The sequence below is a fragment of the Podospora pseudopauciseta genome, chromosome 6, assembly GCF_035222475.1.
Source record: "Podospora pseudopauciseta strain CBS 411.78 chromosome 6, whole genome shotgun sequence".
NCBI classification, from domain to species: domain Eukaryota; kingdom Fungi; phylum Ascomycota; class Sordariomycetes; order Sordariales; family Podosporaceae; genus Podospora; species Podospora pseudopauciseta.
The window spans coordinates 2,662,893-2,679,494 of record NC_085895.1 but is presented as its reverse complement, the minus strand read 5'-3'; the positions used below and the strand labels follow the sequence as shown (position 1 = coordinate 2,679,494).

Sequence of the window (16,602 nt, the reverse complement as noted above, 5' to 3'; positions counted from 1 at the left end):
TGAAGTCGTACGATCCGTATCCCTGCTCCGCAGTGCCCCGTCGTGTAAGAGAAGCGGGGTGATTCCGCTGGTAACATCCGATGAAATCAGCTGGGACATCTGCAGCAGCAGAGCCCTGCCATACAACCACCGCCAAGCCTTGATGGGACCTGCCAAGGTACCGAGCCCTGTCCATTGTTCACCTTCCATGTCACTGGGTGCGGATAAAGTGAAGAGCATGAGGCCATTTCCGTTTATACTTTGTGCAATGGAGAAGCAACGGTGGACGATGGCGATAATGGTGGGGATAGAGTGGTTCTGAAAAGCCCTTTACTCGGGTTAAGCACTGAGCGGTTGACCGTGCGTTGGGATCTTGGTCGGTAATGGCAGCTCAAGTTGTTTTAGCGTTGCGTGCCACATGCTGACGGCCTGTCCGTGCTTCCCTTCAGAGATGCTCATGCTGCGGTTCTGAGCCGAAGAATCTCATGATGATCCACTGTCAGTCTTCAGCTCTGCCCGTGACCCACCGCTGGGCTCCCTGCAGGCCGGGTTCGGTTTTCGGGTGCCTTGCATCTGTTGCGTCGAGCAGGACCCCCAACGTCCATCACACCGGTCAGACATTCAGAGAAACACATCGCTGCTACCCTGGCGTGTAAGCGAGTCCCATGGTTGCGTTTGACGCTCCCCAAGTGCCTTTTTTCCAGTGGCGGTTGACCTACCCGTGATAGGGCCTCTGGTTCGCCCTCTTGAACGGTCCCGAGGTTTTGATAAAGATCACCCTGCCGCTCCCCAACTTTCCTGGATCCCCCGTCCCCGTCCGTACCGTCTGTCTGGATCTTCCTCACGGTCAGGCCTGGTCTTGATCGACCAGCAGAGCACCCATCTTGGGTCGACAACACCTTTCGATTCCCACACCTTTTCTTCTTGTGACGAAGACGACAAGGACGACCATCCTTCGACAACATGTCTGCCACTGAAGCTTCTCCCCCTTTCGTGGAGCCCTATCCTGGGTATGCGGCCGAAAATAAGGGCCCAACCATCCTAGGCGTCACGTCGGCCATGACGTTGCTGGGCATCGCGTTTGTGGCGGCAAGAGTGTACAGCAGAGTGATCTCGATGGGCAAGATCTACCTCGACGACTACATCACTCTCTTTTCCATTGTAAGTTGATGTCGAACGAAGCAAGCCACGCTTGGATGGACTGGAAGCTGACCCGGGGCCCCCGTTAGACTCTCTGTGTTATATATGTTGGACTGGCTGGTGCCGCCATTTCGCATGGTGGTGGTAGACATCTCGATACCCTAAGCCCTGAAGATGTCAAAAAAGCCCTCTATTACACCGTCATCTCGTTCGTACCTGGCGTGTCGTCCTTTACGATCCCCAAGTTTGCCGTGGTGGTTTTGCTGCGCAAGATCTTGAACCCGGGCCGGGCGCACCGCATGGTCATGTGGGTGGTTTCGGTCATCTATGGCCTCCTCGCCATTGGCATGCTCGTCATCAACTTTGCCCAGTGCACCCCAGCTCGTGCGCAGTGGTTGGACGCCCCAGGCAAATGCTGGGACCGTCAGATCACGGTCGACTATGCCATGGCCCTCGGAATTTATTCGGTTCTTTTCGACTTTTATCTCGCCATCTATCCCACCGTCGTTCTTTTCCAGCTGCAGCTCAACTGGAGGAAGAAGCTGGCTCTTTCGTCGTCGTTGGGCTTCGGATACTGTGCCGGTGTCATCACTTGCTACAAGTGCTACACGTTGAGTGGCCTCCTCGAGGTCGTGGACTTTACGTATACCGTCGACGATGTGGTTCTCTGGACAAAGTAAGCAACTTGACGGAACATGTGGACGGACAATGCTAACCTGGCAAACAGTATCGAAGCAAACTGCGTCATCATTGGCGCCTGCATTCCCTGCCTCTACCCCCTCATCAGGAAGCTATTCGGCAACTCTGCTCTCGGGGGCACCTCTGGTCCAACGGGCGGCAACTCCAAATCAGGGGGCGGGTACCGTGGAAACACTGGACGCACCAACACTGTCGTCACCATCGGATCTTATGCTAAGAACAAGGGACGCTCGCGCAGCAAGTCCATCTCGCAGCTGGACACCATCAACGACATGGATGCCGACGGCAAATACATCATCCTCGAGGAGCGCTCGTTCCACTGCAGCACCGCCGAGCTGACGGAACCGGATGCCATGGGGGCGAATGTGCAAAATGAGCACAGGAAGCCCGAGCGGGTAGCAAAACCAGACGGATGGTGATTTGGAGACGCGAAGGCGAAGCGGAAGTCAAAACAACAACAAAAAAAAAGGGGAGATGGGGGGGGGGTTCACCTCAACGGTGCGAGTGTTATACTCGATGTCTGTCGTTCAAAAAACGTGTATTATGTATTATGTATATGCCATTGCCGACTTGTGATTTCTTATGATACCCCGAAGATAGTAGTATAAAGACGCAAGTAATGTATTTGAACAGTCAATGGGTTCTGACGCGACGCTTGAGAATTTGTCATGCTGCAGGTACCCGGCACAGTGCGGTGATGTCGTCCGAGTCCAGTCCGTTTTCCAGACCTTCCATTAGCTGCCTGGAAATCAGACCAACATCTCCTCCAATCCATCTTTTGTCTCATGCCATCACAAACATTATCGGCTCGAACCGGGCCGTTGAATTTTGAGCATCTTCGACTTGCCTTGTGCTTATCATCGGTGCATACTGCATGGCCCATGTCTCCCCGCAACGCCAACGGCCTGTACTTGATCATGGGAGGCCACAGCCACACCCCGCTGGGTGACTTTGCCGGTGCGGTGGGCAAGTACCCGACCATTGTTGAGAACTCGGAGGGCGAGGAGGTGTTTACCGTGCAGGCGTATCGGTGGGGCGAGTACCTTGGTTACATTGACGTTACCTACGATGCCGCCGGCAGGATCCTGGACTACCACGGAGTCCCTATCCACCTGACAAACACGACGGCTCAGGACGAGGATCTGCAAAGTCAGATTGACGGGTGGAGGAAGCCTTTTGAAGAGTTTGCCGCCCAGGTTGTGGGAGAGAGCAAGGTGGTGTTGGACCAGTCCTTGTGCCTGCAGCAAGAATGCCTGTTGGGCAACTTCATGGCCGAGTACATACCCTTTTCTCCGTCTTTTAAACCTTGGCTAACCCTGAGAAACCGCATTGCCATGCTCCTCTGGTCGACTCTTGAGGGCATCATGTCTAAGGTCAACCAGGTCAACGGCCGTCCCGTCACCTCCATGTTGCAGGTCAGCCGCGGAATTGTCATCGAGTACAACCCTGACGCCTCGGCTACCACCAAACTCGTTGCTGTCACGATTGGCGGCAAGCCCCTGGACAAGGCGGCCGAGTACCGCATTGTGACTCTGGATTTCCTGGCTGGAGGTGGTGACAACTTCTTGTACCCCCCCTTCAAGAACCCGGTCGTCCTCGACACCCAAGATACAGTCTTGGTTGACTACATTGGGTACACTACACCGGTGGATATCAAGCTCGAGGGCAGAATTAAGTCCATCAGCAGGTGCAGACAAAAGCTTCTGGCCAAAAACGCTAAGTGGGCGGCTGATCAGGGGCCAATGAAGGCGTAATAATGCTGCTTGGTAGGAGTATATCTAAAGTCAATGTAATGAAGCGATCAATGTGGAAGCAACTCGGTCGACAATGTGACCGGCACAATGACGGGGAGGTAACGTGAAATGACACATTCTGCAAGCCATAGTGTAATTGATCTCGGATTTCCTGCCTGATCTATATACATTTTCAAGGCCAACAGTGACCAAACTCAAAGCTCAAGCCGTGACATCATAGACGTTTGGCATATTCATTACTTCATTCACAGCATTATAATCCATGACATAACATGAGACACCATCCCCCGATACTTTTTAGAGCTTGGGGGTTGATCCAGCACCCTGCTTGAGGTCGAACCGGTCCAGGTTCATGACCTTGTCCCACGCGGCCACAAAGTCCTTGACGAACTTCTCCTGACCATCAGCCTGGCCATACACCTCGGCGATGGCACGAAGCTCGGAATGGGAACCAAAGATAAGGTCGGCACGTATACCCGTCCACTTCTTCTCGCCAGTCTTGCGATCCCTGCCCTCAAAGAGCTCACCCTGGTCATCGACCTTGGTCCACTCGGTGTTGGGGTCCAAGAGGTTGATAAAGAAGTTATTGGTAAGTTTACCTGGCTGAGCAGTGAAGAAGCCATGGTTGGAGCCGTTATAGTTAGCACCGAGGACTCTCAAACCGCCGACGAGCACGGCAAGTTCGGGGGCAGTCAGGGTCAATAAGTGAGCCTTATCCACTAGGTATTACTCAGTCTTAACCTGATCGTTACCGTGGCCGTAGTTGCGGAAGCCGTTAGCGTATAGCTCGAGGTGCTCAAAAGAGTGCACATCAGTCTGCTCCTGGGAAGTATTAGTGCGGCTAAGAGTGAAGGGCACCGAGATACCGGCAACCTGCTCCAAGGCAGCGACACCACCGAAAACGATGATATCGGCGAGCGAGACCTTCTTGCCACCCGTAGCCTGCTCGTTGAACCTCTTCTGGACGTTCTCCAAGGCCGCAAGAACCTCAGCCAGCTACACAGGGTTATTGACCTTCCAGTCCTTTTGAGGAGCCAGGCGGATACATGTGCCGTTGGTACCACCGCGCTTGTCGCTGCCGCGGAAGGTAGAGGCCGAGGCCCAGGCGGTAGAGATAGGCTTGTGTGGCGCAAGGCCGGTGGCAAGAATCTCGCGCTTGATGGCGGTAATGTCGTTGGCATTAATAACGGGGTGATCCAGAGGGGGGAGGGGTCTTCCCAAATAAGAACCTCGGATGGGATCTCGGGGCCGAGCCAGCGGGATCTGGGACCCATGTCACGGTGCAGAAGCTTGAACCAGGCACGGGCAAAGGTATCGGCGAACTGGTCGGGGTACTCCAGGAAGCGACGAAAGATCTTCTCGAAGCTAGGGTCGAAGGGAAGAGAGAGATCGGTGGTTAATATGCGGGGGAGATACTTCTTATTGGGGTTAAAAGCATTAGGAATAAAAGGCTCCGCGTTCTTGGCCACCCACTGGTTGGCACTAGCAAGAGACTTGGTAAGCTCCCACTCGTACTTAAAGAGGTATTTGAAGAACTGGTTGGTCCACTTAGTAGGGTTCTTAATCCAGATAACTTCAAGGCCGGAGGTAATGGTGTCTGGGCCCTTGCCCGAGCCATACTTGTTGCTCCAGCCGAAGCCCTGCTGTTCAATGGAAGCCGCCTCGGGCTCAGCGCCAACATTGTCGGCAGGGGCAGCACCGTGGGTCTTGCCAAAGGTGTGGCCACCGGCAATCAGAGCCACCGTCTCCTCGTCATCCATGGCCATGCGGCCAAAGGTGACGCGTATATCACGGGCAGCCGCGACAGGGTCTGGATTGCCATCGGGGCCTTCGGGGTTGGCATAGATCAGACCCATGTGGGCGGCCGCCAGAGGAGACTCGAGCTCGCGGTTGTGGATGTCGGTATGGCTCTTCTTGGACTCGTCACCCGAGACGATGCCCTTGCCGGCAATGCCCTCCTGGCCGTGGGCATAGCGAGCCTCATTGCCCAGCCATGTAGTCTCACCGCCCCAGTATGCAGACTCGTCGGCTTCCCATCGAAGCCAAAGGTCTTGAAGCCCATGGACTCGAGGGCCACGTTGCCCGTCAGGAGCATGAGATCAGCCCACGAGATCTTGTTGTCGTACTTTTGCTTGATGGGCCACAGCAGGCGCGAGCCTTGTCGAGACTGACATTGTCGGGCCAGCTGTTGAGAGGAGCAAAGCGTTGCTGGCCCTGGCCACCACCTCCACGGCCGTCAAAGACGCGGTAGGTGCCGGCACTGTGCCAGGCCATTCTGACGAAGAGACCGCCGTAGTGTCCAAAGTCGGCAGGCCACCAGTCCTGCGAGTCGGTCATGAGGTCGGTCAGGTCCTTCTTGAGGGCATCGTAGTCGAGGGACTTGAAGGCGGCGGTGTAGTCGAATTCCTTGTGGAAGGGGTAGGAGGCGGCCGTGTGCTGGCGAAGGATGTTAAGACGCAGCTGGTTCGGCCATCAGTCGAGGTTACGGGTACCACCTCCAGCTACCGGGCTGTGTTTGACGGGGCATTCTCCCATGATGGCGGTTTGTCGACGACTCGAAGAAAAAGACTTGAAGATGTGTGTGTGATGTGTGGTGTTGGAGCAAAGTGAGAGAAAGCAAAGCCACAGGTTGCTCAAGACAGTGAAAAGGATGAATAGGGGAAGTTAGGGGAGGCGGGAAACGGCGGCGGAAGAAGAGGGGCCACTGCCTAACATACCTGTGCGAAGGGGAAAGAGGGCCGGAGGGGTCCGACGGGAGGTGCAGATCGCGGTCGAAGCATCTGGATCTTAGAATAGTCGCCGACTCCGCTCTTCTCTCTCTCACACACAAACACCAACAGTGACCAAGCACATACCACCCATGGACACGCACACCTCACCAAGTACCGTCACGTCAACCCCGCATGGTGAGGGGCAAGATGCAAGATCGCGACATAGCTATTGCCCCGCTTCCCCCTTCCTCTCATTCTTTCTCAATGTGTATTATTCAGCAATCGCCATTGTCACGATTCCCGAGCCTTCGTGGCAATGGGCGGCTGTTGCTCTGGACTCGCCACAGTCGTTGTGCTGAAGTAAGTGGCCGTAGAGGTGCACGCGGTTCAAAGTGGCCTTGGCCGTCTGGGAATAGCTTCAAAGTTTAACTTGGCTTCCCAGATTTCGCCATCTTTGTCAGGCAAGTACGTAATATATTTTTATGGAAAAGACTAGCAAACTCAGACAGCCAAGAATCACATTCCATATGCGTTACGAAAGACAAGACCACAGAAATTTGACTTGGCTGGCAACCGGACTTGAACATCATCGAGACCCTCAGATTTTTGGTTCGTGGACGATGGGCACATGGACAGATGTGGGAGTGGCCTGCTCCTGAAAGACTGTCGAGGACTGCTGCTGCTGTACGGGCTGGCTGGAGAGTGTCTTTCGCACATCATTGTCAAGGAACGGCCGAACCAGCCCGAGGCGAAGCCGGCCAAGCCCTTCCATGCGATCCGCACTCTGAGAAGGGATTCTCAGGACAGTTTCCCTGTACAGAGTTCCGGTCGTGATATCAAAGGAACAGGCAATGGCACGCTTCATGCCGCCTTCGCTGCCACCGAGTACCAGAACCGTGGGAGGACGGACAGCATAAAACAGTGTGACGGTCATGTTGTAGGTGTCCACAAGCGTGAACACCTTCATCTGGCCCATTTTGCTGCGGCTCATGTCCTGACAGGAAGCCACGGTCGGATGGTAGCTACAATACCGCCCGCCACTAGCGTTGCTTGAGCAGTGCGAACAGGGGCTGGTAGGGTCTATCGATTCGACATGATACGTGTCAATGTTCCCGTCGAGACTGAGAACCGGCACCGCATTCTGGATACCAGTTCCAGGGTCGATGGCGTCTTGGTACTTAAATTTGACCGACCGCTCGCGAGTGACTCTGCCCTGGGTGTGTCGAGAAAGAGGTGAACCCCATGTGCTCCACTGAAGACGAGCATGACTACCTCTGGTACCAAACAGCTTCTCTTCAATCGCCTCGATGGGAACATAGCCTTCAATTCCAAAGAAACACGGCTCCACTTCCCAAAGCTTTCCAGAGTAAATGTGCCAGAGGAAATAGGGGGCCGGCAGAATGAAGAAGAGAAGAGTGATGACCGTGATAGCAACACCCGCTTGGTAGGCTGGGTTGGTAGGCACTGGGTAGTTATACATGGAGTTCGGCATCGGAGGCGGCGGTTGAAACAGGGCTGCAAGGATGACGCCGATAAAAAAGACCAAAGGGGACCAGACGAGGAAGTAGATGAAGAATTCACGCTTCGCCGTCAGCTTCCGTAGCGTTCGAACCCGCGTGAACTCTGACCACTGAATCTGGGCGCCCTTGGCATCGTCTATCACCACCGTGTCATTTTCGCCAATGGCGCAGATCTGCGTGTTTGGGTACACATCCCACAAGCTAGCCTTGTACTGGTCTGTCATGAGCTCCCAGTTCTGCCCGGGAAAGTCGGGCAAAAGACAGATCAGACGCTCCATGAGACGATCACTGTCCTGAGGCAGAGACAAACGAGCAAAGGCCTGGAAAGAAGTGTCGGTGCTGTCGATGGGAGGCCGGATACGCAAGAGACCCATGAGGACGTAAACACGGTCGCCTGGATGCATCGCACGGAAATGGCGGCTCATCAAGCACTCTAGAGCAATCTTGACGAGCTCGAGACGGCTGAGGTGAAGGTTGCCGTAGTGCTCGATCAGCTGGCGCGAGTTCAAGGCGTCTGCCCATGCACAGGTTGGGAAAAGGGCTTTGGGTATCTCGGTGAATTCGTATGGATTCATGGAAGGTCGAGTGCCACAGTGCCAGACGGTGACTGTCTCACCCTTGCTGAGAACGATCTCTGGTAAAGTCCAGACTCGTTCACCCCACACACGGAGTGCGTTGGGATCCCAGGGTCTTTGCAGGTTACCAACCACAACGGCCACATGCTGTGCGGTTCGAACAATATCGCTGATACTGTAGGTCTAGGTACGCAAAGTCAGTCAGACATATACATCCAGCACAATAACTGGGAGTATCGAGCTTACATCTTGGTTGGCAAGGAGCTCCTTCTCTTCTCCGTCCACATTAACCACTCTTCCAAGGTGGTCTACCCTTTTCGTCGGCGGCATACAGTTTGCAGAGCACCAAAAGGCCTTGGGGTGCTGACGTAGATCCTGCTTCTCAGGCTCGAGCCCAAAGTACTTGACAGACGCCTTCACGCCCACGGAGAGAAGAGCGTCGAGGTCGCCCTCGTTGTTGCGGGGCAGCCCGGACTCGTTCTCCCTCGACTTGAGCTCATAGTGTGCCGAAGACCAGGCAATCATGATGAATGGGGTGATGTCATTGTCAGGCACCGGGCGTGTTTCAAACGAGAAAAACTTGCGGCCATCTGGAAGCTCTGTCTGCACCAGGTAGTTGAGGAACCTTGGCCGGAAAGTCCGGTATGACGAGAGTGCCGCCGTGGTATTCCAGGAAGTGTACCTGTAGAGCAACTGAGCGACTTGGTGCCGATTCTCCAGCATGTTGCGGGCCAGGCGAGGATACTTTAGGCCGCGGTACATCAGCGGCAGATATTTGGTAGGATCCTTTCCTTCAACGGGGCCTGAGGGGTCATACACCGTCCACGACATGAGAAAGATTGCCACAGACGGGATCCACATTCCAATGACAATGCACCAATCTTCAAAGGTGAACTTGGATCTGTGACCCCTCCTCTCGGCCGGTATAAACCGAAAGGGGAGGTTGCCTACCCGCAAGAGAAACGGTGTCACATTTCGAATAGGCGTTCGCTTCCAGGTGCAATTGGGGTCGACAGAGCCAAGGAGACAAATGGAAGAAGGTGCTTGGACATAAAGTTTCTCAATCTTTCCGGTGAATGGGTCGATGTAGCATTCGAACGGCTGGTTGTACACCTTTTCCCTTCCCAGACCATCTGTAACGAAAAACGGTGTCGAGTCGGCATACTCGAGGTTGGGGCGAAAGTACAGGTGAGGTCCACCAAACCAACGCCAGGAAAAGCCCCCTTTGAAGAAGGCAGCCCACCAACTGGACACATCCTGGTATGGGTTAGGATGGGAGCTCGCCCTTGAGCCCGTAGAAAGAGGTTTTTCTGACATAGCGGTACCCGGTGTGTCTAGAAGCAAAAGAGTCTTCGTCGCGACTTGGGCTTGGAGTTGTTGGTGAAAGCCGGACGTGCTGCAGTATTGCCTGTCTGAATTAGAATGATTTCTATAGGTAGTGTGAAAGTTGACTCACTGTTGGCAGGGAGAGCTCCTGATCCTGGTGTGTTTGCAACTGGTCGGGGGGCGGGAGGATATTGGGGAGGGTGTGAGACGCTCTGGGAACTCGAATGAACTTGAGCTGGAGGGACAGCCTCGTTCATCAAAGTCAGGAACCCGTTGATCCGATCACGATCGGGCTGGATGTCTGCACCGTGATAGTCTACCTGGCGTCCAGTGGATGCCATGAGTTGAGTAAGCCTGGGAAGAGTGACAAGGAGAAAAGAACAAAGGCAACAGATTTTTATGAAGAGAGGGAGGGTAAGAGTATTTATCTTGAGAGCCTTGTCAGATTGGTAATGTGACATTGGGATCTATTGATCGTCTCGCGTCCGGAGCCCTGGACAAAATATTAGGTCCACCCAGATGATATTCCCTGCGCACTTCAGCAACGTCTCCGTCATATCTTGAAAAAAACCATTTATTACAATGGTCACTTACCTGATACAGAGTTTCCTGTCCCCGGGAAACGCCGCAGTGTTCACACGAGGCTCAGCTGTCTCGGGAAACAAGCTTTCCCAGGGTCTGGAGCTGGGACAGGGAATGGCATGATTGTGGTGTCAATATTGCTCCTTTTCTTTGCATCTGCCGTGGTCTAGACGCCCAACATGTGGTTAACCATGTTGTTCTATTGGTAGCCTGATGGTAGTCCGCAAGCATGGTATGTGACACAGCATGCACCGCTCAGCCCCTCGCCCACAGTTGGCAATTACATTGGTGTGTTCCCAAGAAAAGACGCCCAAAAAACCACCTCCTACCCCCTATCTCCCACTTTCCATCTCCTCTATTTCTTCAGCTTCCAATGCAAGCGCTTCTCTCTTCTGGCTTGTAATCAACATCACATTGACCATGGCATCAACAAATCAACAAGATGGTTTCCTGCGGTTTGAGAGATGGATAAGGCAACAAGGTACCATTCCTTCTGAGTATTTACCCTGTATCGCAAAACTAATTGTTTCTGGCTTGAAAAGGGGACGACCGTCCCAGCAGAATACAGTCAGATGTAACCGAGTTGACCAGATGGGGAGGGTACGACTTTGACATGATGTGCGTGCTCACACGGCTGGACTGTCGCGTCACGCCCAATTTCCTCTTTTGGAATCCGTTATCCATGGATGGAAGACTGATAGTCCCTTGCAGCTTTGCGCCCCTGGACGGCAGATACCGAGGTGCGCCATCGGGAGAATATGACCAATTAATTCAGCTGTACGACATACCCGACGACTTTGTGGCCGAGCGTGAGCGGAGTGTCACACACTCATTTGGCCACCAACTGGGAGAAAATGGAGTAGAGAGTCAGTCCGCTAGCCTTATCTACAGTGAAATAATGGATGTTTGCTGACGCTGGATTGCAGCTCTTTGGATGCACTTTCTGGTCAAAATTCCAACAACAGCCTCCCAACCCAACCAACATGAGCCTTGGCTAAAATGGGGCTTTGTCATGACATGGAAGCCGAAACCTATGACCCCAACTGAACGAGACACTGTGGAACCAGAGAACTCAGAGTACTGTGTCACTTTCCTTGCCTTCCAGCCTCCCCTTGAGTCTATCCAGGCTTTGGTGACATTCATTTTGTCTTCAACCTGGAACCATGTCAACAACGATCCCTACGTGATTGTGGACGTGGCACTTTCATCTTGGTATCAGAGAGTGGATAGTATTGCTTGGGATGTTACTCACCTTGTACGGACTGACGAGAAAAGGTTGTTTGAGCGGGCAAAGATACTTGAAACGACTGACCCTAGCTCACACTCTCGTCACCTCTCAAGCCGGGATTTACACGGAATTCATACCAGTGCTAAGAACGCCATCTACCTGATTGAAGCCTTGGACGCTATCCTTAGAGCAGTTGACAGGGCATTATCGGCACACAAGGAGCTTCTGCATGATCCAAAAAACAAGTGGAGAACGGAGGATCGGACATGGGAAAACACCCATCGATTGTTGAGATACCGGAGCGAGCTTTTCAACTCCACCAGGCTCAGGATTGTTAGTTCTCACGAAAGGATCAAGAATGCAGTGGATCTGGTACGTACAAATGAAGCATGTGTGGAACAGAGACTCATACAAACTCTTTTTAGGCTTTTCACTTGAACAATGCCCAAGATAGTCGTATCGGCATGATGAACAGCCGCAGCGTCCGGATCATTTCTATTGTCGGCTTGATATTCATCCCTTTCAGCGCCGCAAGCTCTATCTTTGGCACACAATTCTTCAGTTTCCCGGACAATAATGAGCACCACATGCAGGTCAATCAAGACATCTGGTATCTCTTTGCTACAGCCATCCCTGTTACCATTGGCATTCTCCTACTCTGGAAGGCAAGCGAAAACGACCAGCTGCGATTACTGGGCGGGCTAGCTTCACTCTTTGGCTGTTCAAGTCAGCCAAGGCCGCGCGATTCTCCTTCGGGAAAAAGGGGCATTTTGCTAAACAATATGGAACAGCAACGTGCTTGAGTTGGAAGACAAGCTGGCATGAAAGGATAGCCATCACCCCTCATTGAACAAATTACATGGCATTGTAAGCCATTGCTAATGCCTAAGTTAAAAGATCAACTGTTCGATATCTTTAAGTCGAAGTCGCTATATGAATGGAAAATTTACAGTAGAATGAATCATACCTATCATATACTCAGAAACTTATATTGTTACAATCTCTTCTCACGAATCCCAAATCGGTCCAAAGGCAGGGATTCCTCTCGCCTCCAACTGATACACGACCCTCTTAGTTGTCCTTGCATTGCTGACAATGCATACACACTCGGCGCCGCTCTCATGATACAGCTCCCAAGCCAAGTGAACCATGTCTGGTCTTCCCATACTGTCCGTATCCCAGATGACAGCTCTATCATCACACCTCTTCACTTCATCAATTATGCCCTGGCCATATGTCCTGAGTGGGTTTTTGGTGCTCCACAGGATCCGGCAAGGAACCTTGCGCTCCATGATGACTGGAAGACAAGGACCGATTCCAGAGCCTGTGGCCACCAAAACAATCTTCTTGAAAAGAGGTGCAATAGCCAGCACTCCCGAGGCTGGTTCACCCCTCGTCCAAAGATATGTTGGTGGTTTGTCAATCATGCGACCTGTCCAGTCACCAGCACGGGAGACAAGAATGGAGAGTCCTGGCTTGTTGTCCGGCTCAGGGATAGCCGCAAAAGCGTGCCATTCCACCAAGGGGCGGTCGGTGATGCGGATACCCAAAGATGAACATTCTCGTGGGGTCTTGAAGTCAAAGTGCAAGCGGACTGCATGGCTTGACAGGGGTTCGGCAACCACCTTGACGCGGCGGAGACGCATCCACGGAGCGGCGATGGAGAGTGTTGTCAAGCTGAGGAGATACAACGCAGGCGTCCGAGCAAGTGCGGCACCAAAGGGCTGGGTGCTGGGCAACGCCGCGGTGACGACCATGAGGTGAGCCCAGACCAAAGCCAGGGCGGTCCAACCGGCGAAGCGGTGCGTCCACTCGAACTGATCATGCATTTTGGCACGGATGCTAGGCCATGCCATTGCCAATATGGCGACGAGGAGTGCAAAGATCAAGTAAGTCAACACCAGGACCGCAATTCGCTGAGACGGCTGGGTAGACCCTGTTGGAGCAAGACGGCGAGTGGCAGCCACAGTAAACACCAGCCACCAAAGCGAAGCGGCAACAGATGCTCCGGAATGGACCCCGCCGTAGTGATAGACACGAGCGAGGTGTCGTCGGATAGCCAGGGGTGCGGATGTTGGCATTCGAGTTGCAAGCCAGAAAACCACATTCACGACATAGTCCTGGCGAAGCAAGACAGATGCCAGCAAGTTTGCACTCACGGCCGTGGCTAGATTGTCGAGGGGCAGCTCAAAGTTGGACTCTCGGCTCTTCCAAAGCATGACAACAAAGGCAATGGCGTTGGCAACAAAAATAATGCCAAAGAGCTTGCGGTAAGCCGATAGGCCGCGGTGACGCAGCCAGCGCCAACCATGAAACCCCTTTTTGGGCGGGATGGGTGCAACGGGGTCGGGCTTTTCGTCGGTAGCCGAGCTGCTGCTGCTCGGAACAGACGCCTTTTCCACGTTGGTGATGCTCGGAGCCAGAAGCCCAACTTCTGCGGGTGGAGTTGTCTGCTGAGCACCCGAGTTGACAGCGGTCGCCAACTCCCGCAGCACACGCTTGTCGATCTTGCCGTTTGCCGTGAGTGGAATTGTTGGGCCAAGATAGTGCCAAACTTTGGGGACCCCATAGAAAGGCTGCTTGGCACTGACTGCCTTGTGCAATTCGGCCTGGTCAATGGGGTGAATGGCAGAGTAGAAGCCCCACAGACTCGTGTCAATCTTGAGAGCGCAACCCTTGATCACATCCGGGCAAGACTCGATGGCGCGGGAAACACCGTCTAGCTCAACACGGAAGCCATCGATCTTGACTTGATCATCACGACGACCAAGTGTCTCGAGGCATCCGTCCGCATTCCATCGGACCAGGTCCCCAGTGTTGAACATCATCCTGCCATCTCCGGTGAACTTGTCGAGCTTGTATCGCGTCGCAGTCAATTCGGGCAAGTTGAGGTACCCCCTAGAGACACCGACTCCTCCCACCCACATGACACCAGCCTCGCCAATCTTGACTGGGTTCTCGTCCTCGTCCAGAATGTAGAGTGTAGTGTTGGGATTCGGCTTGCCGATGGTCAATGGTCCGCCAAGCTTGTGGACGTGGACGGTGTTGAGGACACTGATTTCCGTGGGACCACAGACATTCAGGAACCTCGTCCCAGTGTGCTCCGCCCAATGATCAGCAAGGGTCTTTGGGCATGGCTCGCCGCCCACCACGATCGTCTTGAGGTTGGGGAAGTCTTCGTAATTGGGGAACCGCTTGATCGCTACGGACGGGGTGGAGATGACGACGTCGACTTGCTTGAGGCACTCGTTCCAAAGGTCGTTTCCGCTGCCTCTGATATACAGAGTTCCGCCGTTCATGACGGTCGCTAAGATTTCCCAAGCGCCTAGGGTTGTTAGTTGGAAACTCGGGCCTAAAATGGATGGCTACTTACCCATGTCGAAAGCCACGCTCAACTGTTGTGCCACCTTTGTGCCGACAGTGATCTCTAGCTTTGCAGGCTCAACCAACAAGGAATTGCAAACACCATGATGTGTGACATCAACGCCCTTTGGCCGCCCAGTCGTACCCGAGGTGTAAATAACGTAGGCTCCATCCTCAGGCTGAACGTCCACGTTTGGTCTGCTGGCAACGCCTGATGTCCAGATGTCGCTGGAGAGGTTGAGACTGAGAATGGCTGGTCCCTGGCGGCATGCCTCGGTGGCCTTGTCGGAGTATTTGGGCAAACAAAGGACGATATCTGCCGAAGAGTCCGAGACTACGTGACTGAGGGCTTCGGTTGGAATGATGCCGCCGTCAATGGGAATGTACTGCCCTCCTGCCTTGAGCACAGCGAGGATAAAGATGACCATCTCGATGGTGCGCGAGTACACCAATACCGCTCGCGCCCCTCTCTTGAAACAAAACCGAGTGAGAAGCTCGTTGGCCAGTATGTTGGCATGGCGGTCAAGTTCTCCGTATGTCATTGAGGTGCCATCGAAATGTCGGACCGCTGTTGCGCCGGGGTGTTGTGAAGCTATCGACTCGAATGCATGGTGGACTCTTGTGAAGGGCAGTGGGATGGTTTCTCCACGTCCGAAGCGGTTGAAGAGAAGTTGGTCCTCTGTCGATAGGGACTCAAGAGAGTAAAACGAGCCTGGTTCAACCTGTGAGCCCATGTTGACGACTATGATCGTTGGTGGCCGGCTTGATTGGGTGATAGAACAGTCTTCAGTTCCAGGGACACTGTCCCCTTATAATGGAGATGGCGATTGGTGATACAAGGCTGCTTAGAAGGTTCCTATCTCAGGTATGTGACCATCCGCACTACCATTCTACGCTGATTAATCACTACCTAAGCATGTCCACACAGATTCCATCATGGTATGCTAGGACAGGACGTAACTTGTTAGCGAATGGAACCCTTCCACATCTGCAGCACGTCGCGTCTTACCATTCTGGGGACGGCGATTCTGGAAGTCTTCCCATCTAAGCATCTCCCTTCTCCACAAAGCCAACTTAATTCCTTGCTCAAACAAAAATTTCAACAAATTTTTCAAAAGTTGCCCCGCTCTTACTCTTTGCTCGGATAGTCTCTTGAGGTGTGAGGCCCTCCCAAGAAGGGTATCTTGTTCATACAGAAGCCTGAACCTTCCAGTGCATAGGTAGCCAGCTCTATTGTGCTCTAACATCCATCCATCCGCTTAATTAACGAAAACTCAAAATCGGCAGATCACGCCAAGATGATGACACCGAAAGCAAGACCCGGTCGTGGCCGTTGAGGACTGTGAGGTATGATGGTACTATCAGTGAGGATTAGGTAGCTGTCATCTCAACCCGAAACACTCGGTCACTCACCCCGCTTGCACCATGATACTATTCCCATGGTTGACATCATCACCTAATCTCGGCCCTGATCCAGATTTGGCTGTTCAGTTATGTGTAGTCCCCTTCAAGACATGCTGCCAAGATGCCATCGACTTGTACGCGCAGTAGCATCGCGGCATCTTCCCATTCGGTCCGGGGAAACCTGGCATGGGCCAAGACGTTTGCTGCAGGGACAGCTTCGCTAACCTTCTCTACCGAGTTTTGTCATGCTGATGCAAGCAGGTTGGGATAGCATCTTTCCTCGTATAAAAGTTGCCAACCAGCGGGTAAAGAATGAGTGGT

At 53.3% G+C, this 16,602-nt stretch overlaps 4 protein-coding genes across 4 annotated transcripts; 2 read left to right on the top strand and 2 right to left on the bottom strand.

Annotated features, from left to right (window-relative positions):
* Positions 1-942: 942 nt before the first annotated feature.
* QC763_0095690 (uncharacterized protein) lies at positions 943-2,237 on the top strand (the record flags this gene model as incomplete). The annotated part of the gene is made up of 3 exons (XM_062906310.1): positions 943-1,140; positions 1,209-1,795; positions 1,847-2,237. The coding sequence occupies 3 exons, from the start codon at positions 943-945 to the stop codon at positions 2,235-2,237; spliced, it is 1,176 nt and encodes a 391-aa protein (XP_062763126.1).
* A 4,463-nt stretch (positions 2,238-6,700) lies between these two features.
* Positions 6,701-10,175, bottom strand: QC763_600050 (uncharacterized protein). The gene is made up of 3 exons (XM_062913862.1): positions 9,835-10,175; positions 8,625-9,790; positions 6,701-8,561 (listed from the first exon to the last, which is right to left on the bottom strand). Exons 1-3 carry the CDS (start codon positions 10,163-10,165, stop codon positions 6,882-6,884), a joined length of 3,177 nt encoding a protein of 1,058 aa, XP_062763125.1. The 5' UTR covers positions 10,166-10,175; the 3' UTR covers positions 6,701-6,881.
* A 442-nt stretch (positions 10,176-10,617) lies between these two features.
* Positions 10,618-12,511, top strand: QC763_600060 (uncharacterized protein). Its single transcript, XM_062913863.1, has 5 exons — positions 10,618-10,767; positions 10,829-10,904; positions 10,998-11,152; positions 11,213-11,886; positions 11,940-12,511. Exons 1-5 carry the CDS (start codon positions 10,707-10,709, stop codon positions 12,315-12,317), a joined length of 1,344 nt encoding a protein of 447 aa, XP_062763124.1. The 5' UTR covers positions 10,618-10,706; the 3' UTR covers positions 12,318-12,511.
* Positions 12,512-12,521: 10 nt separating this feature from the next.
* QC763_600070 (uncharacterized protein) lies at positions 12,522-15,611 on the bottom strand (the record flags this gene model as incomplete). Its single annotated transcript, XM_062913864.1, has 2 exons — positions 12,522-14,839; positions 14,888-15,611. The coding sequence occupies 2 exons, from the start codon at positions 15,609-15,611 to the stop codon at positions 12,522-12,524; spliced, it is 3,042 nt and encodes a 1,013-aa protein (XP_062763123.1).
* Positions 15,612-16,602: the final 991 nt, after the last annotated feature.